At 41.7% G+C, this 27,959-nt stretch overlaps 1 protein-coding gene across 1 annotated transcript; it reads right to left on the bottom strand.

The window, feature by feature from the left end:
• Positions 1 to 459: 459 nt before the first annotated feature.
• Positions 460 to 26,851, bottom strand: NADSYN1 (NAD synthetase 1). The gene is made up of 21 exons (XM_038765147.1): positions 26,767 to 26,851; positions 24,403 to 24,463; positions 21,869 to 21,985; positions 21,113 to 21,166; positions 18,539 to 18,628; positions 17,444 to 17,495; positions 17,170 to 17,258; positions 16,077 to 16,194; positions 15,723 to 15,854; positions 14,428 to 14,502; positions 12,884 to 13,008; positions 12,547 to 12,595; positions 10,393 to 10,495; positions 7,790 to 7,958; positions 6,229 to 6,364; positions 5,597 to 5,703; positions 5,164 to 5,295; positions 3,878 to 3,947; positions 1,707 to 1,835; positions 1,193 to 1,369; positions 460 to 895 (listed from the first exon to the last, which is right to left on the bottom strand). The coding sequence occupies exons 1-21, from the start codon at positions 26,849 to 26,851 to the stop codon at positions 842 to 844; spliced, it is 2,124 nt and encodes a 707-aa protein (XP_038621075.1). The 3' UTR covers positions 460 to 841.
• Between the last annotated feature and the right edge of the window lie 1,108 nt (positions 26,852 to 27,959).

The following is a 27,959-nucleotide window of genomic DNA, read 5'->3' as shown; positions in this document are numbered from 1 at the left end:
GAAAGAAAGCTATGCCCACCTGTGGGGGTAGAGCTAAACCTTTATCAGTGAGGACTCAGGCTCCAAATGATGCTGCCTTTTTCTGAATCCTGCCAGGAAAAAAGCTTTGGCTTCCATTTGACTCTGGGGGATGTGTGATGAGTTATCTTTCTGCCTAAGCAATACCTCTTCTTATATAGGCCAAGAACGCAAGGACTTTAAGGTTTTAGAGTCCATTCCTTTTCTGAGTTAAAGATTTTGAGTGAAGTAGGCCTGTGCTCTGGAGGAGGCTTGGCCCAGGCACATGGTGACATGTCCCTAGAATCAAAGCATCGGTCTTTGTGTGTGCAACTTCGAATCTGAGTAGGTGACACTCTGGTCATTGATTGGCCTGGGAACTATTTTGGCTATTTCTACCAGCCCTTTTGACAGCCACCCCTCAATCTTGAATTGACTCTTTACTCCTTTATTTCTCTTTAATCAATCAATCATTTATTAAGGACTTACCACTTGCACAACTCTGTACTAAGTGCTTGGGTGACTACAATTTAACAGACATGTTCCCTGCCCACATCAAGTTTCCAGTTTAGAGGACGTAAGTGCCCTGGGTGCAGAACGGTTGTATTTACTCCGTGTCCAGTGTGTGTCAGCAAGGATGGCCCCATTCTCTCAAATCGTGTAAATCTAACATCCTCTGAAAAGCTGAATGCTTTCAAATCAGAATTCAAAGTAAACTAAAATTGCTTTCATTTTTAGTCACATAAGTAAACATTTGAGTTTATAATCATGACCACTAGTGACGTTGAGGTAAATTAGTCTTCAAAATTATTTGTTTCAGTGAGTGGCACCATCAGTAGAACAATCAATCCAAATCTTCAAGGCTGTTTAGCACTTCCTCACTTTCTAGTTTGAGAACCTGTAAAGAAAAAGGTGTTGATATATGTATTTTTTAAAATGCATTTTCTCTATTTTACGTTAAAACCAGAAGCCTGCTTCCGGCTCCGCAAGTAAGAACGCTAAACGGTTCCGAGGGTCCCTTAAAATATTCAAGTTCCAAAAACATTCCACTTCCCAGATTGACACCAAACATTCCAAGTAATGTTCATTTTCTTTGAAAGGAAATTGTCCTTTATTGTCCTCTCATGATGGAAAAAAGACCAATGTTCTTGCAGGCTGAGATGATAAATAATGAACAAGGTTCAGTCTGACATACCTGATTATCTATGCATCTGAACTGCCAAGACCAGGCAGTGTTATATAGAAATGGCCTCAGGTCAAATCTGTTGTCCTCAGGACTGTAGCTTTCCGCATGATAAGCAGGAGTGAGTGTTGTCATTTTATGTCTGTTAATTGAATATGATCTGAAAAAGTGTTTAACTTTTTCAGCCACCTGAGTGTATAAAGGATATGGCTTCAGATTAGCAACAGACCCTTAACATAGCAAAATAACAGATATATAAAGCTGATATGCATCTAGAATGGGCAGCACTGAAATCAAGAGAAAAAAACCACTTTGCCCATAGTTTTGCAATAATAGCTCTTTAAAAAGGTGACAATCAATGCATTCTGATTCCAGATTTTTGCCTCCCACAAAGAAATAAATGGGAGGAATAGACACACAGCATAACCCTATGCCTAACATTAGTCAAATGCAAAGCATCGCACTTTATCTTCTGAAACTGGCAGGCCAAATTTACAAGGGAGGGGTTTCTTTGTTCTTTTGTTACCTGCCTTGGAGAGCAGATCTCTTTCCAAATACTGATTAATTTACAAAACATAGTGTAAGGCCCAGCCTTGGTGATCTTCCTTAGTTTCCCATAGACAGAAAGCTCAGCATAAGTCATTCCCATATCCTCCTAAAATGACAAAAAGAAATCAACACTCTTTCAAACTGAAAATCTCATTTTGAAAGGAATAGAATGACCTGCTTAATTTGATCACTAGGGGGAAGGAGCAATGCTTTAGGAGAATTTCAAAGAGGAGATGAATACTAAATAATTATCCCCTGTTGGAGTTTTGAGGTTCAGGACCTAAATGGAGGTCCTTTAATAATGATAATAATGATGGTATTTGTTAAGCGCTTACTATGTGCAAAGCACTGTTCTAAGCGTTGGGGAGGTTACAAGGTAATCAGGTTGTCCCACAGGGGGCCTCACAGTTTTAATCCCCATTTTACAGATGAGGTAACTGAGGCACAGAGAAGTGACTTGCCCAAAGTCACACAGCTGACAGTTGGCGGAGCCAGGATTTGCACCCGTGACCTCTGACTCTAAAGCGCGTGCTCTTTCCACTGAGCCACGCTGCTTCTTAACAAGATTGTAAAGAGCTAAAGTGGAGAAGATTTTATTTAATGGACAACGTTGATAAAAATCAAATGAAGACAGTTCAAATAAACGAAATTACAACAAAAACTCTTACAGACTAAACAGTGTTTCCTTAATTTTCCTACCTTCATCTCCAATTTGCCATTGTCTTATCTACTGTTCCTTATCCACCCTCGGGCCTCTAAATCCACCTTTATTCTGACTCTCCCATAAAACACAAACCTCCAGAGCAAGTTTTAAATCACAATTCCTGGTTCTTAGTTTTAAAGAGCCTCGGGCCTCCCTCTAAATCCATCTTTATTCTGACTCTCCCATAAAACACAAACCTCCAGAGCAAGTTTTAATCACAATTCCTGGTTCTTGGTTTCAAAGACTGTTTATATTGTTTCTTTACATCTTTAAAATCCCCAACTTTGGGTCCCCCAATCCCTTATCCCAGGTGTTTCAAAAGTCTTTCACCTCACACTAGGATAAAAGATGGTTTAGCATCTCTGAAACGAGAGCTAAACACAAGCTCAGCCCAGCTTGAGCTTGTTGGTTGAAAAGGATGTATACCTGGTCAGCTTTAGCCAAGTGTCCACCACTAACTGCTAGGACTTAGTCCTAGTGACTGCACAAGGATTTAAAGACACACTTAACTTTTTCTTATTCTTTCTAATTTGTTTCATTAGATTGTAAATCTTCTTGTGGGTAGGGGATATGCCTTTTGTTTCTATCACAGTTTCCCAAGCATTTAGTACAGTAGTTCCCACACACTAGGTGGTCAGTAAATATCATTTATGCCTGAATGTCACTGCTATGTTTACCAGGAGCGCCCTATCCTCTGGAACCAAACGCTGGCCAGATGAGCCCATTTTCAGATAGTGAGCCCATTTTCAGATAGCCAGACAGATGGTCTACTACAATATACATTTTTTAATGGTCCTTGTTAAGCTCTTACTCTGTGCCAGGTACTGTACTAAGTGCTGGGGTAGATACAAGCTAAATAGGTTAGACATGGTCCCTGTCCCATATAGGGCTCACAATCAATCCCCATATTATAGATGAGGTAACTGAGGCATAGAGAAGTGACTTGACCAAGGTCACATATCAGACAAGTGGCAGAGCCAGATTTAGAACCCAGGTCCTTCTGACTTATTAATCAGTTAACTTCTTTATGCCATATTTCCTCACCTGTAAAACTTTTGCTCTCCCCTCACCTTTGTCTGTGAGTCCCATGTGGGACAGGGACTGGGTCTTATCTGAATATTCTACTCAGTACTTAACCATAATTATTAGTATTGTGGTGGTGGGTGGGGGATAAAACCCAGTTGGAAACATCTGCTAGGATAGACAAAGACAGTGAATGTTCCCCAGAACATTCCCCAGCTGCCTGTGGACTTTAGAAGAACCAAACTATGGCCTGCCATGATCTCCATCTCCTTGATACTTGTAAATAAGAAGCAACTTGGGGACAGCACTGGGCTACAGGAAAGACAACACATCAATAAAGGCTTAGTACAGTGCCCTACACACTTCAAGCGCTCAACAAATACCACTGATTGACAGACTCTTTTAAAGTCACCACCCGTTACCTCATCAGTTTGAGTCATCCGTCCATCTGCTAAAGGTTCTAACTCAGCAGTAGGAGGAGCTTTCAAAATGCTGTGACAGAAAAATCCAGATATTAACGGTTGTAGCTGCTGAACAGTAAACCCCTTTGGGAAGAAATATCAGTAAAAGAGCTTATACATCATGAATTGGGCGTAAGCCTTTTAAATCTTCCTCCTTGACAGAAATGGCTACTTGAATGAGTAATATCAAGTAGCACTCTACTATTTATAAGGCAAATTAAAGTGATTTGTTTAATTACACTATACCCTGACCGATACAGTTAATCGGTTCCATGAAAAGCAAATGCGCATCAATGTACTAGTTTCCCCCACAAAATCATTTTAAGCGTATTAATGTCCCACGATCCAAAAAATAGATTAAAACAATATAAAAATACTAAGATACACTGATTTTAAATACAAACCAAATACACAATGTAAAAAAAAATCATAAGGTAAAGATTTGGAATTAGATTTTATGTGCAAACATAAGGGGTTCTTAATTTTCAATGTTATCGCACATTGTATTCAGCAAAATGGCACCTCATGTTAATAGAATTCCCATTATCTATGCTAAACTGATGTCATTATCTAAAGGTAAATTGCAATTGGCTACTTATTCTACCAAGACAGTCAAAATACTTTCTGGGAAAGAGGGGAGAGTAACTTAAAGCAGGGTAAACATCACAGTAGTACATCACAGTATTATCTCATAATGAAAGAGGATTCTGAAAGTAAAAAGACTGCAGTATAATGGACTTCTTTTCTGCTGTCTTTTCTTTTCTACTTAAACCAATCGGAACTTAATTATTTTATGGTCAAAGAGAAAACTGACAGGATGGAATTTAATCATTGCATCTGATGTAATTATCATATCTCCAGACAGTGCCTAGCACATAGTAAGCACTTAATAATAATAATAATAATAATTATGATGATGGCATTTGTTAAGTGCTTACTAGGTGCAAAGCACTATTCTAAGCGCTGGGGAGGATACAGGGTGATCAGGTTGCCCCAGGTGGGGCTCACAGTCTTAATCCCCATTTTACAGATGAGGTAACTGAGGAACAGAGAAGTGAAGTGACTTGCCCAAAGTCACACAGCTGACAATTGGCAGAGCTGGGGTTTGAACCCATGAATACCATTCAAAAGTAAATGAGCACAATGGAACTGGGACAAAAATCATGAAATTGCATTGCAACTTTCACTGCTTCCTCTCTAGCTGCAAAAAAAAAAAGGGTTGAATTAAGACTCAAAATGCTACTTACCTTATTAGTGCTGCAAGGTGGAAATGTTCTATGCAATACTGGAGGAAGCTTTTCAAATCTGTCTTGCTGATTCCTCCTATAGGATTAATATCAGCACTGGAGCAATCATACTTGGTCAGATAACCCCGAAGGCTGAAGTGAGATAATAAAATTAATCAACAATTCCAATTAAAGCAGGAACAAGGCATTTGACACTCATCTCACTTTAGGGAAGCTACAATGGAGCAGTTTTAAAAAGGAAACAACAACCATAAAAATTTGCTGATTTGGAGGCAAATTTAACTAGGATTTCTCTTGGGTTCCACTTTCTTCATCTGTAAAACAGGAATAATTCTATTTCTCACCTACAGTTGAGTGCTGAACGGAATAAAAATAATCTTCAAAAGGCATATATTTATCTTGTAAATATGATTTAATGATACATTACACATACCATTCATCCACATTTGCTGAGCCAATCACAAGAAGTCCTCCTTGAATTCCCCGTGACCAGAGACTCAGTTGAGCAAAAAGGTAGGCAAGGACCATTCTTACTCTAGCCTACGGAGAGCAGGTATAGGGGAAAAAAAGAGGATGCATAGCATGAATTAATTTTAAGGGGGAAAAAGCTTCCTAATCTCCTCTACTGCACGACAAAAAGTGTTTCACCTCAACTATTGTCTTTTATAAAAGGAAAGTGAATATTAGCAAAGTTTTATAATAATAATACTTGTTTTTAAGTGCTTACTATGTGCAAAATAGTAGGAGTAGCCTGTGAGTCAGAGGATCTAGGTTTTGATCCTGGCTCCGCCACTTGCCTGTCTGTGACCTTGGGCAAGTCATTTAATTAATCTGTGCTTCAGTTTCCCCACCTGTAAAATGGGGCGTTCATCTTACTGCCTCATGTGGGGCAAGGACTGTATCTGCCCCAGCACTTAGTGCAGTGTACACTTAGTACCAGAGTAAGTGCTTAACAAAGTACTTAAAAACTCGAGAAGCAGCCTGACCTAGTGGAAAGACCACAGGCCTGGGGGTCAGACTCACACAGACACACACACTCACACTCTCCCTCTATGAGACACTTACCTGCACGTTCTGCAGAGCCAGGTTTTCTCTGCCACTTCCTCCATGGATCCGAAACTGGGGAGTTCTACCTGTCACCACGCTAAAAATCCCTAAAATGGCTTTCACTGCTCCATCTATGTTCAGATTGATATGATAGCTGAAAAGGGGAACAGAAAATCTATTTTAAGGCTTACGAAGGGTAATAGCTCAAATCAATAGGGTAGATGTTTTCTCATCATTTGTTCTTATTATTATTACTACTATTAATAATAATAATTGCATTTGTTAATTCCTTATCATATGCCTAACACTATACTAAATGCTGGGACAGCTAGAAGATAATCAAACTGGACACAGTCCCTGGACTACATTGGGTTCACAGTCCAAGGGAGAAAGAGAAAAGGTATTTAGTTACCATTTTACAGATGAGGAAACAGGCACAGAAGTTAAGTGACTTGCCTAAGGCCCAACAATAGGCAGTGGCAGGGCTGGAATTAGAACCCAGATCCTCTGACTCCCAAGCTCACGCTCTTTCCTATAATCTTCCACAATAGTCTGGTTCAGCCAGCCTATTCATGCAGCAGCCAGAAGGCCAACTTTAACGTCAGTAGAAGTAAGATACTAGTGTCATTCCTGAGTGGAGATCCCCATTGGAGATCTAGACTGTAAGCTTGTTGTGGGTAGGGAATGTGTCTGCTTATTGTTGGCCTCCCAGCCCACGTCATCCCCCGGGCCTGGAATGCCCTCCCTCTGCCCATCCACCAAGCTAGCTCTCTTCCTCCCTTCAAGGCCCTACTGAGAGCTCACCTTCTCCAGGAGGTCTTCCCAGACTGAGCCCCTTCCTTCCTCTCCCTCTCGTCTCCCTCTCCACCCCCATCTTACCTCCTTCCCTTCCCCACAGCACCTGTATGTATGTATATATGTTTGTACATATTTGTTACTCTATTTATTAATTTATTTTACTTGTACATATCTATTCTATTTATTTTAATTTTGTTAGTATGTTTGGTTTTGTTCTCTGTCTCCCCCTTTCAAACTGTGAGCCCACTGTTGGGTAGGGACTGTCTCTATATGTTGCCAACTTGTACTTCCCAAGCGCTTAGTACAGTGCTCTGCACACAGTAAGCGCTCAATAAATACAATTGATAGATAGATACTATACTCCCCAAGCTGTTAGTACAGAGGAAGCACTCAATAAATACAACTGAATTGAATGAATGAATACCACAACTCTGGCCTGCTTTGCTCTCTGTCTTTCATTCACATCTCCTTACACTTTCCTCCTTTTAATAATAATGATGGCATTTGGTAAGCACTTATTACATGCCAAGCACTCCTAGACACTGGCATAGGAACAAGATAATCAGGTTGGACTCAGTCCCTGTTCCTGTCCTACTTAGGGTTCACAATCTAAGTAAGACTCTCACTGCAACTTCTAATTTGTTTTTTTTTTCTCCACTTCCCCGCATCTCTTTTGCTGCTCTTGTTCTTATATTCCCTTCCAAAGAGCTTTCACACACCAAAGACTTTGCCTGTGAACAGTTCCTCCTACAGGGTCAGGCCTAATATCTATGCCACCTACCTGCCAATTTGTTTGGCCAACTCTTTTGCACTGTTGCGCATTTCCTCAGAGGAGTTCTCGCTAGCCATGTAGCAGGTGGTAAAGATGCGTCCACAAAGTTCCCTGGGATCCTCAGGAGTGTAGGCGTCATTATACACCATTTTACGCACATCAGCCAACACCTGTTGATCTGAAAACATCCAGTTGCAGAAGTCAACTAAAATTTCATCAACAGAGTTTATTCAGAAGGATCACCTTCATTTCTAGCACAAAGAAAGCTATTTAGCAGCTGTGGGTAAATTGTATCATCCTTCCGAGCACTTAATGTATTGTTTCAAACAACAGACTTTGTGAAGCCACTTGCCTCGTCAAATAAAGCGTCAATTTGGGTGACAGTAAGGGAGATATCATTCTCCTGCCAAAATTTTTCAAGACGCCCACATGGTGGTCTTTGCAGGCATCTGGTCCCGTTGCTGAGCACATGGGAGGCAACATATCAAGTGGATAGGGCATGGGGATGGAAGTCAGAGACCTTGGTTCTGGCCCCAGCTCTCCCTCTACCTTGCAGAGAGAACCTGGGCACTTAACCGCTCTATGCTTCAGTTTCATTATCTGAAAAATGGGGGCAATAATTCCTACTTCCCCTTACCTCACAGGGATGTTGACAGGAAAATATAATCAGAGTGGCCTAATGAAAAGAGCATGGGCCTGGGTTCTAATCCTAACTCTGCAACTTGACTGCTATATGACCTTGGGCAAGTCACATAACTTTTCTATGCCTCAGTTTCCTCATTTATAAAATGGGAATTACTGTTCTCTCTCCTTAAACTATGAGGGACTTTGTCCAACCTGATTATCTTGTATCTCTATAGAACTTAGTACAGGACTTGGCACATAGTAAACACTGAACAAATACCCCAATTATTATTAAAAGGAGGAAAGTGTAAAGAGATATGAAGGTCCAGTGTCTGGTGCTTAACAAATACTATTGTTATTATTATTCTTCAAATATTACTAAAAAAATAAGGTAGTATAATGTGTGTGATGAGTAATGACAACTGAACAAATACAAAGTGTTGTAATTGAACAATCAATAGTATTTCCAGGACACCAAAAATGTGCAGAACAATTTACAAACTGCTTGGGACAGTAAAGAAATAAAGTATTTATATTATAAGATATTTATATTATATTTATTAAAGAAATAAAGTATTTATAAAAATAAAGTAAAGAAATAAAGAAATAAAAGATAATCCATGTCCTTGGAGGAGCTTAAGATCTAATGGGGCTTCAGAAACTGAACAGTCAGGATAGTTTACTTAATTTATCTCCCAGATTTAGATACAATCTGCAACACAGATCCAACCTTTGCTCATCACACTGAGTTCTCTGCCTTATCTCAGTTCCTGATATGAAGCACTCTGAACATAATTAAAGAACTGGGGCCACTCCCCATGCCCAGGGCAACTGGCCAGTGAAGGACCCAAAGATACAGACAAGCAAAGAAGCAGCATGGTGAGGTGGATAGAGCATGGGCCTGGGAATCAGAAGGTCATAGGTTCTAATCCCTGGTCCACCACTTGTCTGCTGTGTGGCCTCGGGTAAGTCACTTCACTTCTCTGTGCCTCACTTAACTTCATCCATAAAATGGGGATTGAGACTGTGAGCCCCACATTAGAAAAGGACTGTATCCAACCCAATTTGCTTGTATCCACCCCTGCACTTAGTACAGTGCTTGGCATATTGTAAGTGCTCAATAAATTCGACTGAATGAATGAAAAGTGCTTAACAAATACCACAATTATTATTATTATTATTATTCAACCTGCTTGCTAAATCATCATGTAAACATTGTTACCATTTATGGATACAATTCAAAGCTAGGTCCTATGGCTTTCAACATTTCAACCATTTTTCAACTAGTGATTCTTCCACTGATCAGTTCCACCCAATAAAGTGTTCCACACTGGAGAGCACTTAGTCTGTGAGTCGCAGGCAGGACAGGGACTGCATCCGACCTAATTTACCTCAGCACTTATAACAGTGTTTGATGCATCGTAAGCACTTAACAAACACCATTAAAAAACAGTGCTCTGGAGCAGTAGATCCCATTGGACTGCCCCCTGACACTGTGGGGCTTAGGAGTTTCCCTGGTGCCCAAAAAATTTAGCAGGGGACTGCAATCTTTGGAGTGAGTGTTCCCACATTCAGATGCGCTCAAACATTCTCAGCCAAATCAGAGAGTCAAAGACTGACCTCACCTGCTGGCAGTCTCTGAATGGGTCTTTATTCCAGTTCCACGGACTTCAGGTGATAAACGTCCCCTAGGCTATTCCTTATGGTTGACTGTTTCTACATCAAAAAAACTGGACAGAAATGTTCTACAACTTGTGAATTCATTTCTAGTTCTTGACAATCACAAGTTTTATTCAGAGTGCTGCTGGCCCCTCAGTTTGACCTGGCTGATCCTCACTGCTCCTACTCATCCTTTACATCCACTGCTATAGTTTCCTTGACTGCCCAAGCCTGTAGTTTTCTCAGTGGGTAACCCACAGTGCTTCCTCATAATGTTTCTGGCCTTAAGAATTAGCCACCCTGGAATTCTAGCCAGCAACAACACTTACTTCCATTCTTCACGGCCAGGCAAACTTGGTGACACATGGAATACACAATACATGCTGAGGAAGAACTATCCATTCCGCCACTAAGTGGGAGGAAGAATCCAGCCTTAAAAGACCAAATAGAAAGAGTTGTAAGAAAAATCAAACTCCTTAAAAAAACCCAAACATTGCAAGTTATTCAAATTTTCATTGCAGAAAGAAGTCTTGTAATTTTCAAAACAGATGCACGACAAGGAAAAAATACACTCATAGAAATCTTGAAATTGAATGATATAGGATCCATAAAAAAGTGATCTCCTACAAATAAATGGCGTTATCTCAATCCCAGTCCTCCCCACAAGAGTTGGAGGTTGGTAAAACACAGGCAGGGAGTTAGACTGAAAACCTGCCCGTAATAGTTTCCAAAAGAGTCAACTGGATAAGCAAGACAAATGCAGACTTTCACACAATGAGTAGTGGCTGCTGGGAATTATTAAAATACATTCATTCAATTGCATTTACTGAGTACTTACTGTGAGCAGAGCAGTGTACTACTTGGAAGAGTACAAAACAACAATAAACAGACACATTCCCTGCCCACAGTGAGCATACAGTCTAAAGGCTGGGGGAGACAGACATTAATACAAATGAATAAATTACAAATATGTACATAAGTGCTGTGGGGTGGGGGGATTGGGGGTGGAGAACAAAGGGAGCAAGTCAGAGCAATGCAGAAGGGAGTGGGAGAAGAGGAAAGGGAAGGCCTCTTGGAGAAGATGTAATTTCAATAAAGCTTTGAAGTGGGGGAGAGTAATTGTCAGATTTGAGGTGGGACGGCTTACCATGCCAGAGGCAGAATTTGAGTAGGCAGCAGGGAGACAGAAGAGCTTGAGGCATAGTGAGAAGGTTAGTGTTATAGGAGCCAAATGTTCGAGTTGGGTTGTAGTAAGAGAGGTGAGGTAGGAGGGGGTAAGGTGATGGAGTACTTTGAAGCCAATGGTGAGGAGTATTTGTTTGATGGAGAAGTGGATGGGAAACCACTGGAGTTTTTTGAGGAATGGAAGACATGTCCTGAACGCTTTTGTAGAAAAATGATCCGGGCAGCAGAGTGAAGTATGGCCTGGAGTGGGGAGAGACAGGAGACTGATGCAAGTAATCCAGGCAGGATAAGCCGAGTGACTGTATCAGAAGCAGCATGGCCTAGTGGATAGAACACAGGCCTAGGAGTCAGAAAATCCTGGGTTCTAATCCCAGCTCTGCTACTTGTCTTCTATGTGGCCTTGGGGAAGTCACTTAACTTCTCTCTACCTCAGTTACCTCAACTGCAAAATGAGGATTGAGACTGGGAGCCCTCTGTGGTACAGGGACTATGTCCAACCCAATTATCTTGTATCTACTCCAGCACTTAGTACAATACCTGGCACACAGTAAGCACTTAAATACCATTATCATTATTATTATTAACGTGGGTAGCAGTTTGAATGGAGAGGAATGGGTGGATTTTAGCGATGCTGTGAACATGGGACCGACAGGATTTACTGATGGATTGAATATGTGGGTTGAATGAGAGAGGAGTCAGAGCCCCTTCTAGACTGTGAGCCCGTTGTTGGGTAGGGACTGTCTCTATATGTTGCTGATTTGTACTTCCCAAGCGTTTAGCACAGTGCTCTGCACACAATAAGTGCTCAGTAAATACAACTGAATGAATGATAACTCCAAGGCTATAAGCTTGTGAGACAGGAAGGAAGGTGGTGTCATCTACAGAGATGGGAAAGTCAAGGGGAGGACAGGGTTTGCGTGGGAAGATAAGGAGTTATGTTTTGGACATGTTAAGCTTAAGTTGACGGGAGGACATCCAAGTAGAGATGTCTTGAAGGCAAGAGGAAATGCGAGACTGCAGAGAGATCAGGGCTGGAGATGTAGATTTAGGTATCACCTGCATAGAGGAGGTAGTTGGGAGCAAATGAGTTCTCCAAGGGAGTGGGTGTAGGCGAAGAATTGAAGGGGACCCAGAGGGACCCCCACAGTTAGAGGGTCCTTCTGCAAAAAAAGACACACCAGGATGGCTGAAGACTATACTTTATATGTATGCAGCTGTTTTCTACTCACTATAAATATTTACAAAGCCCCCAGCCACTGTAAATAGAGAAAACACATTGTAGAAATTTGCACTCTCACCTGTTGACTGCGTCTTAAATAATCCCAGAGCCAACAGGCGGGTCCGAGGCTGAAAACGAAGCAGGTATAGAGTGTATCAAGACAACAGCTGCAATGTGATACATTTAGCCCCTAAAGTCAAATGAAATTATTGGCAAGTTCCTAGATATAAAATGAATTATAAAACCAAAGACTGAAAAGGAAAACCTGAGTTTCCTGTTGTGACAGGTTATGACATCGAAGAACAGAGATCTTAATTTTGCCGTGGGTACGATTTAAAATGAATATTTCCAAGGAAACACAATCCCAACAAAGGTTTCCAATAAATACCCAAATGCTTTGTTTGGGGTGAGATTACCTGATCTCCTCCTCTGGACTATGATATTGCCATTGAATAGGCTCAGATATTGCAACAACATCATCATCATGACAGGACAGAGCAAAATCCACCTTCACTCTGGGATAGGGATTTGCTCTGCTGGCCTGATCAAAAAGAAGATTAAAATCATTCAGCGTTCATGAGACAATTATTAATTAAAACCTTTCGCACTTATCCATCAACCAATTGCATTTACTGCTTATCAGTTACTCAATCACATTACTCTGTGCAGAGTGTGCTAAGTACTGTGTACTAAGCACTTGGGAGAGTACAATATAACAGAGTCGATAGACACGGGAGCTGCCCACAACAAGCTTACAGTCCAGCAGAGGAGAGAGACAATAATATGAATAAATTATTCATATATTGTATATGTATATATACATACATAAGTGCTGTAGGACTGGGGGAGGGATGAATAACGGGTGAAAATGCCAGGGCAATGCAGAAGGGAGTTAGAAGAGGAAATGAGACCTTAACTGGGTAAGGCCTCTTGAGGAGTTGTGCTTTTAATAAGGCTTTGAAGGTGGGGAGACTGACTGTATGTCGGACATGAGGAGGGAGGGTGTTCCAGGCCAGAGGCAGGACGTGGGTGAGATGTCAGTGGCAACAGAGACAAGACTGAGGTACAGTGAGTAGGTCTGTGTTAGAAGAGCAAAATGTTCAGGCCGGGTTGAAGTAGGAAATCACAAGTGAAGTGACTTGCCCAAGGTCACACAGGAGACAAGTGATGGAGCCGGGATTAGAACCCCATGACCTTCCGACTTTCAGGCCCGTGCTCTATCCATTACACCACGCTGCTTCTCAGGAGCGAATGAGTTCTCCAAAGTGTAGATGGAGAATAAAAGGGGACCTATGACTGAGACTTGAGGGTCTCTCAGAGTAAGGGGTGGATTAGAACCTATGACCTTCCGACTTCTAGGTCCGTGCTCTATCCATTACACCATGCTGCTTCTCAGGAGCAAATTAGTTCTTCAAAGTGTAGATGGAGAATAAAAGGGGTCCTAGAACTGAGCCTTGAGAGTCTCTCAGAGTTATGGGGTGGGTGGCAAAAGAGAAGCCTGTGAAAGAGACTGAGAATGAGTGGCCAGAGAGAAAGGAGGAGAACCAGGAGAAGACAGTGTCAGTGAAGCCAATGTTTCCAGGAGAAGGGGGTGGTCGACAGTGTTGAAGGCAGCTGAGAGATCGAAGAGGGTTAGGGTGAAGTAGAGACCAATGGATTTGGCAAGAAGGAGATCACTGGTGATATTTGAGAGCACAACTTCTATGGTATGAAGGGGAAGATGGCAGATTAGAGTGGGTCAAGGAGCGAATTAGGAGAGTAAGTGGAGAGAGCAGGTGCAGACAACTCAAACATTTACTTATAAGAGATTTAAGATAGCTAATTAAATAAATTTTCCCAAACAAGATATTTAAATATTCTCCAATAAAGTATAGACCATAAAATTTAAAATGTATATTTAAAATATACAATATAAACTTTTATTAAAATATAAAAGTAGCATATATTGAAGAATTCTCACCATTAATCCACGGGACGAAATCTCTGCCCTATAGCTTCGTACGTCTTCCAAATCCAGTGTCGCAGTAAGAACTTCCTGAGAAAAGAAAGTTTTCAGACGACTTCATTTTATTTATCTACTTACTGAAATATTTAAATACTTTTATAAAAGTCTGCCAAATTACCCTAAATCACTCCCAACTGTTCTAATGCTTCAATGAATCAAAACGGCTCTATATTCACTTATTAAACTAGTATCTCTTTGGGGTTTTTTTCTAAATTCTTCTTCTTCACCTATACCATGGCTCTCCTTGTTACAAGATTACTTGAGGAATATTTGCTGAACTTGGTGTGTGAACAATTCTTACTATAAAAACCAAGTGTGTATTAGAAGCTGGAGAAGCATTCATTCATTCATTCAATCGTATTTATTGAGCGCTTACTGTGCGCAGAGCACTGTACTAAGCCCTTGGGAAGTACAAGTCGGCAACATATAGAGATGGTCCCTACCCAACAACGGGCTCACAGTCTACAAGTAGCCTACTGAATAGAGTACAGGCTCGGGAGTCAGAAGGACCTGGATTCTAAGCCCAGCTCTGCCACTTGTCTGCTGTGTGACCTTGGACAAGTCAATTCACTTCTCTGTGCCTCCAGTACCTCATCTGTAAAATGGGGATTGAGACTGTGAGCCCCATCCTTCTAGGCCGTGAGCCCATTGTTGAGTAGGGACGATCTCTATATGTTGCCGACTTGTACTTCCCAAGCACTTAGTACAGTGCTCTGCACACAGTAAGCGCTCAATAAATACGACAATGAATGAATGTGGGACAGGGACTATCCAACCCAATTTGCTTATATCCACCCCAGCGCTTAGTACAGTGTCTGGCATACAGTGAGCACATAAATACCACAATTATTATTATTATTATTATTAGCTCTTCACCTGTTAATGATTATCTAGATCTAATACCTGCCTATGAAATTCTTCAGGTAAGCATCTTGTTGGACACCATTCTCCCAGTCAATGATATTTACTGTTTACAGAACACTGTACTACGTACTTGAGAGAGTACAATGCTGGTACATTCTCAGGCTCAGAAAAAACCATTAAGTACAGCAATAGCAATTTTGTTTTTGTTTTTTTCTGGGGGGAAGGGGTTGCTTTTTTCTTTGATGGTATTTGTTAAGCACTTACTATGTGCCAGGCATTGTTAATAAGGGAGGGCAAAGAGGCACAGTCATAGTGTAACAAGTCTGGGAGAGATTAGAGTGAGAGAGTAGATCCAAAGCACAAAACATAAAGAAAAAGTCCATTACCACATCATCCAGAGAAAACTGAGATCCCTGAGCAACAATACTTCCATTCACAGATATCATGGCACAGCCATCATAATAGAGCCGGTCACCATCACAGCCTTTCTGATTTGCTAAGACATAAATCCCACCGTTCTAAAAATGAAAAAAGATGTACTGAAATACTGTTTTTTTGCAGTCATAAATGGTACTTGCAGAGAGTTCCTTTCTAAAATGACAAAGGATTAAATGATAAAGACAAAATTGGATAAAAATGAGGGATAGGGTGGCCATCTTATGTATTATTTCCAATTTGCAAGTGATTCCCCCAAATCCCTCCATAATCAGAAGGGTTCTGTCCTGTGCTTGCAGACGTACCTTTGAGGTGGCCATGTTTACCAAATCGACTCTGGTGTACGCTTTCCTTAGAGTATGGTGACTTCCTGAGGCGTTTGTGAAGATTTCGACCCCGTCCAGTCCCATTTCAATGTGAGGGCTGAAAATGTAGAATTCCCAAAGACCCTGGTCACAGAGCTAAAAGGCCCAGAGAGGTGATCAGATGATCAATCCCCACATCACACAAAGCCATACCCAGACACCCCAGAGAGATGAAAATTGACTCTACTTATAAAGGCCTCCAAACCCTCCCTCAGAAGTCTATTCCAGTGCTTGGCAATGCACACTCTCAGGAATTCTTCCTTATACCAACCTTTATCTTTCATGAGGCAATTTAAATTTTTAAATGGTATTTGTTAAGTGCTTACTATGTGCCAGGCACTGTATTAGGCATTGAGGTAGACATGAGCTAATCAGGTTAGACACAGTCCATTCCCCACATCGGGCTCATAATCCCTATTTTACAGATGAAGTGACTAAAGCACAGAGAAGTGAAGAGACTTGTCCAAGGTCACATGACAGACAAGCGATGGAGCCAGGATTTGAACCCAGGTCCTTCTGACTCCCAGACTCGTACTTCAGTCACTAGGCCACACTACTTCCCAAGTAACCTACTTGCTTAGTTAACTAGAGTACTATTTTGCTGAATCATGGTGTACATTTTTTTATTTCTTCCTTTCCATGCAACTGTGAAGTTTACTTTCTCCCCCAAACTTGAGCTTAGTGACCACATCTCCAATAAGAGGACTCAGAATTCTGCTCCAATATTTCAAGAAGTGAGCAACTTACCTTATTTTTAGATTGGTGTCACCTAAAAACTCAATAAGCCTATTCTCTATCCTAGAGTCCAGGCTTTCTAGGACACGCCCCCATGCATTCATTACATTTCCATCACCCAATTAAGCATTTTTCTGTCTTTAGAAATTAACCAACAATATGAAAAAGGTAAAGTGTGAGAAGATGGCAAGTCAACTGACCACCTCCAAAATAATGGGAATTATTAAAGACTAGGAAAATAAAAGAGGAAACAGACTATCCTAGACCAAGAGAAGCTTTTTAGAGGATTAAAAAATACCTATATGGAGTCCAAAGCTCTTCACAAACTTCACTCCCTATACAGGTATCTTGAGTTGCCAGCACTGCATCCCCAATAGGAACAGTTTCCTGTATTCATTGAAAAAAATGATAAATTAAATAATAAAATAATACAATGATGGTTAAAGATTTGGTGGGGGAGAAAATACATAAGCTAAATTTATTATTTTGGGAATAAAATATATATTTCAACTATCAATTTTATCCCGGGACACTAAGAGATGAGTGTAATTATACAAATTTCAGATGCCCACCTGTTTTGTAAGCTCTTGAATCATTCTAGGAAGAAAATATTCTTCTATAGTCCTGGAAAAAAATAACAAAGCTGTGAAGAGTACTGATACAAGCTACGATGGCCTGGGTTTCTATTTGTAACAATAATAATAATTGTAGCATTTCTTAAGTGCTTATTATGTGCTCAGCACATAGATCCTCATTTTCCCATTTCCTCAATGCAGGTAGATGTCTCCCAAGCCTTTGGCCTGGACTGTCTACTCTTTTTGGTTGATATTCAGTCTCTTGAGAACCACATCTGCTCCATGATTTTTTTTTCTATTTTTAGAAGAAATGGTTCCCAATTCTCTTTCCACCAATGACGTCCCTCCATTAATCCAGTCCCGGATATACCAACAATTACCAAATATCTAAACTGGATGCTCTTCCCCAACCTCAAACTCACTGTGAATATAAAATTCCTCAGCACTCCCCCATACTCTCTAAACATTGCCTGATTAACATTAGCCTATCTGTCCCCCAGGCCCTCAACAGAATATCAGCCATCAAATCTAGGCACTGCCTTCTCAATGACAATAGCTTCACTTCTCCAGTAACATTCTTAACAAACCCAAAGTAAGCACACCTTATGGTTCACACACTTTGACCAATGCCACACGCATTCACACACATCTCATCTGACACTACATCGAGTTCTTTCCAAATAGATAGTCAATCAATCGTATTTATTGAGCGCTTACGTGTGCAGAGCACTGTACTAAGCTCTTGGTAGAGTACAGTACAACACAGTGAGTAGTCATGTTCCCTGCCCACAATGAGCTTACAGTCTAGAATGGAAAGAACATTCCCTGGTCCCCTAGCAGTGTTCTAGCCAAAACATGTAGGAAAAACATGCATCATGGAAAAATTGACTATTCATAACCATCCATCTCTCTCTCACAACACCATCTTATCCCTTGCCCAGTGAAAAAGAAAGCAAAATACAGTAAGGGCACAAGTTGAGTGAGGCATTCATTTTTCTTGTGGTTTCGTTTTAAATGGTATTTGTTAAGCACAATTATGCTTTTTTTAAAATTCCAAATTGTCATTAAGGAAGAAAACTACATCCATCTTACCGAGTTCGTTGCCAAGGAGTAAACCAGCGCATCTCCCTGTAGTTGCCTTCATTTGCCAATGCCATTTTGGGTCTGATGAGCAGAATTTTCCTAGAAAAATAGCTCAAGGGTAAAGGCATGTCTCACGTGGTTCCCAGCTACCAATAAAATCTAATGAAAAAAACTGATGGGAAAACCAAAATCAAGCCTTGGCTACAGGAACGCTGAATAACTGACAAAAACATGCTGCAACAGAGAACAGAATGGGGAAAATATTTGTCTCAGTGAGAAGCAGAGTGGCTCAGTGGAAAGAGCATGGGCTTTGGAGTCAGAGGTCATGGGTTCAAATCCCAGCTCCGCCACTTGTCAGGTGTGACTTTGGGCAAGTCACTTAACATCTCTGGGCCTCAGTTCCCTCATCTGTAAAATGGTGATTAAGACTGTGAGCCCCCCGGGGGACAACCTGATCACCTTGTAACCTCTCCAGTGCTTAGAACAGTGCTTTGCACACAGTAAGCACTTAATAAATGCCATTATTATTATTATTACAAAATCACTAGCTAGGGCCTGCTTGATATCTAGAGGAAGAAGCGCCTGAGGAGCTGTTCTAGTCAACCAGTGTTTTCACCCAAAACAAATCCACCTCACTCTTGCCCATATGAGAAGTGAAGGTCAGTCAGAGCCACAACTGTCTTGCTTCCTGAACCACAGAACAGAAACTACTGCACTAGGTTATCTCTCTTTACAGAAATAATATGAACTGAGCAGATGTGGCTCAGCCCAATCTACAGATTTACTTCCTCTTTAAAAACCCACCCAAATCAATCCATCACATTTACTGAGTGCCTACTATGCACAAGAGCACTATACCAAGTGCAATACAACAAAATTAGCAGAAATGTTCCCTGTCCACAATGAGCTCACGATCTAGAGGGGGTCGGCACTAACTACTCTCTTAAAGAAATGACAACCACCTGTAGAACTTATGTAAATACCCTGTTACATAAGAACTCACTCATTACGTAAGAACTCACTGGTTCTTCCTCCTATCAGTCAATCAATCAATGGGAAGCAGTGTGGTTTAATGAAAAGAGCATGGGCCTGGAAGTCGGAGGACCTGAGTTCTAATCCCAGCTCTGTCACATAGTTGCTGTATGACCTTGGACAGGTCATTTAACTTCACAATGCCTCAGGTTCCCTTGTCTGCAAGATGGGGATTCAAAACCTGTTCTCCCTCCTTCTTAGCCCGTGAACCCATTTGGGATCTGATTATCTTGTATCTACCCCAGTATTTAAGACAATGCTTGGCACCTAGTAAGAATTTATGAATACCATTATTATTACTATTATTCTTGTTATTATTATTATCATTATGCGCTTACTGTAAATTAATTTTGGTCTCACTTGCTGGATTGTATTCCAGCGCTTAGAACAGTGCTCTGCACATAGTAAGCGTTTAACAAATGCCATCATTATACTATTTGAAGGCAGGGATCATTTCTTCCCGCTCTACTGAACTCTTCTAAGGGCATAGTTAGTACAGGGCTCTACACACAATAGTAGCTCAATAAATACTATTAACTGACCTATTAAAACCCTTCTAGCCTCTGAAACTTCAGGATAAAACTCTCTATAATCTATTTGCCTGTTACCAACTGGTTATTTTCACAGATATACAGGGTGACAGACAGGGCTACAGGATTAACCCAGGTTTCCTAATACATGAGAATTGTTTATTGGCAAAAATCTCACACTAAGGAAAGCTTACGTTTCAGTATTCACCCTATCCACATCCACACACACATAGTTTCTTATGATATCACAGTGTACCCAACCTGAACAGGCTCGTGTTGTAAAAAGAATATTCCCTAATTCACTAACAGGGAAAAACTCCTCACCCTCGGCTTCAAGGCTGTCCATCACCTCGCCCTCTCGTACCTCACCTGCCTTCTCTCCTTCTACAGCCCAGCCCGCACCCTCCACTCCTCTGCCGCTAATCTCCTCACTGTGCCTTGTTCTCGCCTGTCCCGCTGTCGACCCCTGGCCCAAGTCCTCCCCCTGGCCTGGAATGTCCTCCCTCCACACATCCACCAAGCTAGCTCTCTTCCTTCAAAGCCCTACTGAGAGCTCACCTCCTCCAGGAGGCCTTCCCAGACTGAGCCCCCTCCTTCCTCTCCCCCACTCCCCCTCCCCCTGCCTTACCTCCTTCCCCTCCCCACAGCACCTGTATATATGTTTGTATGTATTTATTACTCTATTTATTTTATTTGTACATATTTATTCTATTTATTTTATTTTGTTAATATGTTTTGTTTTGTTGTCTGTCTCCCCCTTCTGGACTGTGAGCCCGCTGTTGGGTAGGGACTGTATATGTTGCCAACTTGTACTTCCCAAGCGCTTAGTACAGTGCTCTGCACACAGTAAGCGCTCAATAAATACGATTGAATGAATGAATGAATGAATAACAGCATTCTAGATAAAACACTCATTGAAAACATGCATTATAGCAGAACTGAGTATAATTATTATTTTGGGCTGAAGTCCAAACTTAGCATATAGCATGCAGCAAGAAAGCAGATGCCTGTTTAGTCTTACCTGTTTAGGAATATCACCCTACAGTTGTAACGAACATTTCGGTGCATAACAGGCCTGAGAACAGCAATGGTTTGCATGGTCAGTAATAGTTATATAAAACAATTCAAAATATAAAAAACTCCCCAAAACAAATAGTGTTTTTAAATAAACCTTCTGTAATAAACAGACTTTCTTTTATTTGGTCCAAGGAAATATTGCCCTTCTGAAGTGGCCTTCAAATTACATTCAGAATCATGGGGCAAGATACAACTTGAAGAAGGCAGTTTTTCATCCATCTGTTTCTAACTCCCTTCCAGAATTCTATATAGTATTTTGATAATACTCTCAAAAGCTGTGACAAGCCAGGAATAGCTTCCATTCTAAACTGAATATTCTATTTAATTCCATAAGAGTTCATAATAAAAATTATATAGCACAATCAATTTTCTCACAATGTGTGTTTTGGATAGAATACTGTTGGGAAATTAGGTAACAGTTTTCAAATAACATGCATCTATTGGGATAGAATAAGATACGGTGTTGAAAAAAAATTTCCTTCTACCAAGGCATGACTAGCCTAACTTGAGGTCTGGCAAGAATGTAACCCTTTGGATTATAAAGCCCCCTGAATATCATAAAAAAGCTGGAATGGTTTCAGTATATGAAGTTTCTGACTCCTTTTACTTCAGCTCAGGCATTTTATAAAATCAGTGGCTCTTTCCCAACATCAACTTTTTATTCAGTAAACCCTTCTTTAATGCTTCTAGTAACACTTACATTCCCACATCACAGATGATATCTTGAGTAACTGGAGAATCCAAAAGTTCGGCCAAAACTTGAAATGAATGTAAATTTGTATCCGACTCAAAATAATGATCTGAACAGCCATAGCCACTGTACAGAGAACATACACATTTAAGACAGGAAAACAATTTGGATTTCAGAGTGCACATCAATTTCTTTGAAATTCAGTATACAAAAAACATCTTAGTTATTTCTACAAAAACCTGTTTTCATTACACAATTTAGACAATATGTGTATTAATAATTGTATTTATTAAGCAATTAGTATGTACCAAACACAAGGTTAACCACTGGCATTGATACAATACAATCAGATCAGACACAGCACTGTCCCACATGGCATTCACAGTCTAAGGGGGAGGGAGAGCAGGTATTTAATCCGAATTTTCGGCTGAGGAACCCGAGACACATAGAAGTTAAATGACTTGGCCAAGATCACACTTGCCAGGATTAGAACTCAGGTCTCCTGCCTTCCAAGCCCATGCTGTTTCCACCAAGTACATTATTTTCACAGAATGAATCTGATCTTAATTTAACATGATCCATATGTTGGTTTACATGGATTTAATGTACGAAAAAAAGTTTCATGCATATGAATAGTGTTAGAATGTGATAAGGCTATGTTGCCAGCAGCAGCCTTATTATATTGTACTGTGTACTATGTGTTTTGACTGTTTTGGCAAATTTACAATATTTAATGCAAATATCAATTTAGTGGCAAAAGTGCAGAACATTCTACTACTACTGGGCACTCGACTAGTGAAGGACATAACAAGAATACAAGCACTTGTACTACAAAATGTCAGTCACGTACTTTTGAATCTTAATTCACTTATTCCCATTAACTTAGTTGTCTTTACAACATGTTTTTTCCGGTAAATCACAGTTCTCCAAGGCTGCAACAAACACTGTATAGAAGAAATGATTGCATTTCTGGCAGAAAATGATCCCCAATCAAAGTTACTTTACGCCATATCTCCTGGAAATTTCTGGTCTTAAATTTACAATTAAAAGATTTTTACAATTATAAAAAGTGAATGCCTTTTGACTTTTTAAATTTATTATTTTGTCTCGGATCCATCTGTCCAGAGCCCTAGAAAGCAGGTTATCCTTGAATCAATTAATCAATGGCACTTGCTGAGTGCAGAGCACTGTACTAAGTGCTTGAGAGAGTACAGTACAAAAGAGTTGATAAACATGATCGCTGGCCAAAAGAGTTTACAGTTTTCAAAGAAAGAAATGAGGTTGTGAGCAAGTCAGAATTCTTGTAAAAGTTGTATAACCCAAACGTATTCAGTCCCAAGGCCTTCACAGTTATATTTAATAGGCATCACTATTATAAAAAGGGTCAGAAAAGCTGGTAAAATTTTTGAAGATTTCTAAGAACTTTTGCTCTTGATGGATAATAATAATAATGGCATTTATTAAGTGCTTACTATGTGCAAAGCACTGTTCTAAGCGCTGGGGAGGTTACAAGGTGATCAGGTTGTCCCACAAGGGGCTCACAGTCTTAATCCCCATTTTACAGATGAGGGAACTGAGGCACAGAGAAGTTAAGTGACTTGCCCAAAGTCACACAGTTGACAAGTGGCGGATCCGGGATTTGAACCCATGACCTCTGACTCCAAATCCTGGGCTCTTTCGAGAGATGCAAGGCCTATTCAGGGCAACACGCAAAGTGTTTGTGCCCCAAAAGGCACTGTCTCCTTCAGGATTTCAATGACAAGAATTAAGACCCAAGTTAAAAATGGATCTAATTTTGGTTTGTGACAATGTCTGAAAAGAATTCCCTTGTGTGTGGATGAACCTGCTGCCCACCTATCCACTTATGATAAGTTTTGATTCTGTAACTTACTGTTTGTTTTTTTTTAGAGACAAGGGATGTGACCTCAGTCATCATCATCACCCATGGTATTTATTGGGGGCTGCTGAGTGTGACATACTTTACTGAGCACTTGTGAGAGTACGAAAGAAGCAACACCTGTTCGCTGGCCTCCAGGAGTTTATAATCTAATGGAAGATCTTGCAGTCTGACTCAAGCACTTTCAATGTGTTGGAAAGAAGAGGGAAGACTTAGCTTTCATTTCAGAAGTCAGAGCAGTCCTGACTGCTAATCGGCAGTGAAATGAGAACAGCCAAAGCTGGAGGACAGGTGAAAAAGCCAAACTTCACTGGGCTAGAGATCCAGCCTTCTCAGAAAACTGTTAGTAGGCCACATGGGCTTCCCAGAAGGTTGGCTTACCTAAAGAAGCACGGATATCGCCCATCTGTCTTCCCCAAACAGGGTGACCACACAGACATTTACTAGAATGCTGCTCTAGAAATGGAAACTATAAGAAGTAATTTCCTCTGGTTTGGTCACAGCAACAAAATTAAACTGTATTAATTGATTATTCCATTCAGAACAGATAATAATTCGTCTATAACTACTTAAGTTTTCTAAGCAAACAACAGGACATAATTGGGGAGCTGTGTAAAATACCAAATAAAAACTAAGATATGCTCACCAAATTTCAAGCTCTGGTCCCAGCCTGTATTTTGCTCCTTTTCGTTTTGCAATTTCAATACCTATAAAATGTGGAGAGAGAAAAACGAGAGAAAAAGATGATTCCTGCAAAAATGGCAAAGGCCAAGAGATGCTATTATACAAAATTCATTCATTCATTCAATCGCATTTATTATACGCTTACTGTGTGCAGAGCACTGTACTAGGTGCTCGGAAAGTACAATTCGACAACATAATGTTAGCTGCCTCCTTAATCATTTATTTTATCTTCAAAGTGTTCTATAATTACCCATTCCTTATAAATAAACCTGAACCATTGACCTGGGGCAAATAATCACACTACGATCTAGTGTATTCCTGCAATTTCAGGGGGAAAACAAGTCTCCCTGTTGTTCCTGAGGTGCTGCTTGCCAGGGGTGACAGCAGCAATATAATGTCAGATGTGGGATTCATTGGTTTCCTGAGGAACAGTGAAAATGCTGTACTGAAGTTACATGCACAGATAGTAGAAGTATTCGGTTAGGAAACTTTGGGCTGCCAGACCATAGTCCTCTCCCCTTTCACATTCCTTTCCAAGTCTTTGGGCCTTCACCATTAATTCATCATCATTAATTAGGAGAAGCAGCATGGCTCAGGGAGAAGCAGCATGGCTTAGTGGAAAGAGCATGGGCTTTAGAGTCAGAGGACGGGGGTTCTAATCCCGCCTCTGCCACAGGTCTGCTGTGTGACCTTCGGCAAGTCACTTAACTTCTCTTTGCCTCAGTTACCTCATCTGTAAAATGGGGATTAAAAGTGTGAGCCCATGTGAGACAACCTAATCACCCTGTGTCTACCCCAGCGTTTAGAACAGTGCTTGGCACATAGAAAGTGCTTAGCAAATACCATCATCATTATTATTATTCCCAATATATTTCAAGGGACAAATCAATACACACGGCTAAGTGATTTACCAAATCAATGATCGGATTAAAAGTGAAACAAATACCTTCATCATATTTCTGGCAACTGACTGGTGGTGGATGTTTTCAACCTACTTTCCTGAGGATTAGCTCTAGGGCACACGCTTCCCAGAAACTAGGTTGGGCTCCACCTCATGTAAAAGCCACTGGATCTTGCTCCTTTGTGCTTTGTCACCTCACTGAAAGAGTGGGCAGCACACTGGGCAGGGCAGGCTGCAACCGGTAACATTTCCAACAGTAAAACTATTGATCAATTGATCAATGGTGTTTATTGAGCAATTATTGTGTGCAGAGCACTGTCCTAAGCGCTTGAAAAAAGTACAATACAACTGCGTTGGGAGCCACGTTCTCTGCCCACCAAGAGTTTGCAGTCTGGAGGATCTTTGAACTTTTCAGAGTCTGCAACACCGTGAGTGGCCCAAACCGGTTTTGTCAGAGTATATCACTGATGTTCAGCCTTGTGGCGAGAGCTCGGGCTTGGGGGTCTGAGGACATGGGTTCTAATTCCGACTCCACCACTTGTCTGCTGCGTGACCTGGGGCAAGTCACTTCTCTGTGCCTCAGTTACCTCATCTGTGAAATGGGGATTAGGACTGTGAGCTCCATGTAGGGCAGGGACTGTGTCCAACTTGATCAACTTGCATCTATCCCAGCTCTTGGAACAGTGCTTGGCACGTGGTAAGCCTTAACAACTACCATGATTATTAGTATTACATTCAGGACAGAAGAGCCCGTTGTTGGGTATGTTGCCGACTTGTACTTCCCAAGCGCCTAGTACAGTGCTCTGCACACAGTAAGCGCTCAATAAATACGACTGAATGAATGAATGAAAGAGAAAACTGGTGCAAGGGGTAGGCGGGGCCTGGAAGTTGGAGGCCTTGGAGGCCTTGGAAGCGGTTGCTTCCTGGCCCTGGAACTGATTGGTTCTGCAGGGGTTTTTGCAGGCAAAGGGAAGAAGGAAGAGGTGGGGAGAAAAAAGAAGCAAGCCAGACCTGGACCCCGGAGCCTCCTCTCCCCAAACCCAGTTTTACCTTTCCTCTCCCCCTCTACACTGCAAGCTCGTTGCGGGCAGGGACTGCGTCTGTTTCTTGTTGCACCGTACTCTCCCAACTGTGTCTGTTTCTTGTTGCACCGTACTCTCCCAAGAGCACGCTGCTCAGCACCCAGCAAGCGCTCAGCAAATACGATCGACTGCCTTTCCCGTCCTTCCCCTTGCAATCGTTCATTCCATCGTATTTATTGAGCGCTCACTGTGTGCGGAGCACTGCACAGAGCGCTTGGGAAGCCAACATATAGAGAAGGCCCCTGCCCAACAGCGGGCAATCTCTTCTGTCCATCGATCCCCCTGGCCTCCCTTACACCCATGCAGGCCCAGGAGGAGGAGTTTCTCCCTCCCTAGTACTCACTCTTTAAAATCCTTTCCAAATTGCCTTCGAAATCCAGGGCCCACTGATTGAGGGCGCAGGTGGCCACGGTCACCTTCCGACCCATGCCGGCCGGTTGCCACGGGGGCGAGGCCTGGCCCTGGCCCTGGGCCGAGCACTGTCCCGGCCCTCCGGAGGCGGAGCCTCTTTCGGATCGGTTTAACCTCTCACTTCCTGCATCTCTCTCTCCCCACCCCAGCCCTGCAACCGGAGAGGGAGTGGCTTCGGTTTGGGCGAGCCCCTTTGCCTTTGCTTCTTCCCCCTACCACGCTGCGCGGTGCTCTCAAAGCAGAATCAAAAATAATAATGGAATTTATTAAGCGCTCACTACGTGCAAAGCACTGTTCTAAGCGCCGGGGAGGTTACAAGGTGATCAGGTTGTCCCACGGTGGGGGCTCTCAGTCTTCAAACCCATTTTACAAATGAGGGAACTGAGGCACAGAGAAGTTAAGTGACTCACACAGCTGACAATTGGCAAAGCTGGCATTCGAACCCCTGACCTCTGACTCCAAAGCCCGTGCTCTTACCACTGAGCCATGCTGCTTCTCTTTCTCTTTCCTTTGCTTCTCCCCGCCACGACGTTGCACAGTGCTCTCAAAGCAGAATCAAAAATAACAATGGAATTTATTAAGTGCTTACTACGTGCAAAGTACTGTTCTAAGCGCTGGGGAGGTTACAAGGTGATCAGGTTGCCCCACGGTGGGGCTCACAGTCTTCATCCCCATTTTACAGATGAGGGAACTGAGGCACAGAGAAGTTAAGTGATTCGCCCAAAGTCACACAGCTGACAATGGGCAAAGCCGGCATTTGAACCCATGACCTCTGACTCCAAAGCCCGCTCTCTTACCACTGGGCCATGCTGCTTCTCGTTCTCTTTCCTTTGCTTCTTCCCCCCACGATGCTGCACAGTGCTCTCAAAGCAGAATCAAAAATAATAATGGAATTTATTAAGCGCTTACTACGTGCAAAGCACTGTTCTAAGCGCTGGGGAGGTTACAAGGTGATCAGGTTGCCCCATGGTGGGGGCTTACAGTCTTCACCCCCATTTTACAGATGAGGGAACTGAGGCACAGAGAAGTTAAGTGACTCGCCCAAAGTCACACAGCTGACAATTGGCAAAGCCAGCATTTGAACCCATGACCTCTGACTCCAAAGCCCGTTCTCTTCCCACTGAG

The sequence above is a fragment of the Tachyglossus aculeatus genome, chromosome 22, assembly GCF_015852505.1.
Source record: "Tachyglossus aculeatus isolate mTacAcu1 chromosome 22, mTacAcu1.pri, whole genome shotgun sequence".
Classification (NCBI taxonomy): Eukaryota; Metazoa; Chordata; class Mammalia; order Monotremata; family Tachyglossidae; genus Tachyglossus; species Tachyglossus aculeatus.
Note: the sequence above shows the minus strand (reverse complement) of the source record. Positions and strands in the feature narration are given on the sequence as shown.

What these genes read in the sequence shown, in the direction of transcription:
- NADSYN1 (XM_038765147.1), bottom strand. Translation starts at nt 26,851, where the DNA reads ATGGGTCGGAAGGTGACCGTGGCCACCTGCGCCCTCAATCAGTGGGCC. An exon ending in TTGGCCAAACAAATTGGCAG is followed by an intron (nt 6,365 to 7,789) that starts GTAGGTGGCATA and finishes TCCCCTTTTCAG; the next exon opens with CTATCATATCAATCTGAACA. An exon ending in AGATCTGCTCTCCAAGGCAG is followed by an intron (nt 1,370 to 1,706) that starts GTAACAAAAGAA and finishes TTATACACTCAG; the next exon opens with GTGGCTGAAAAAGTTAAACA.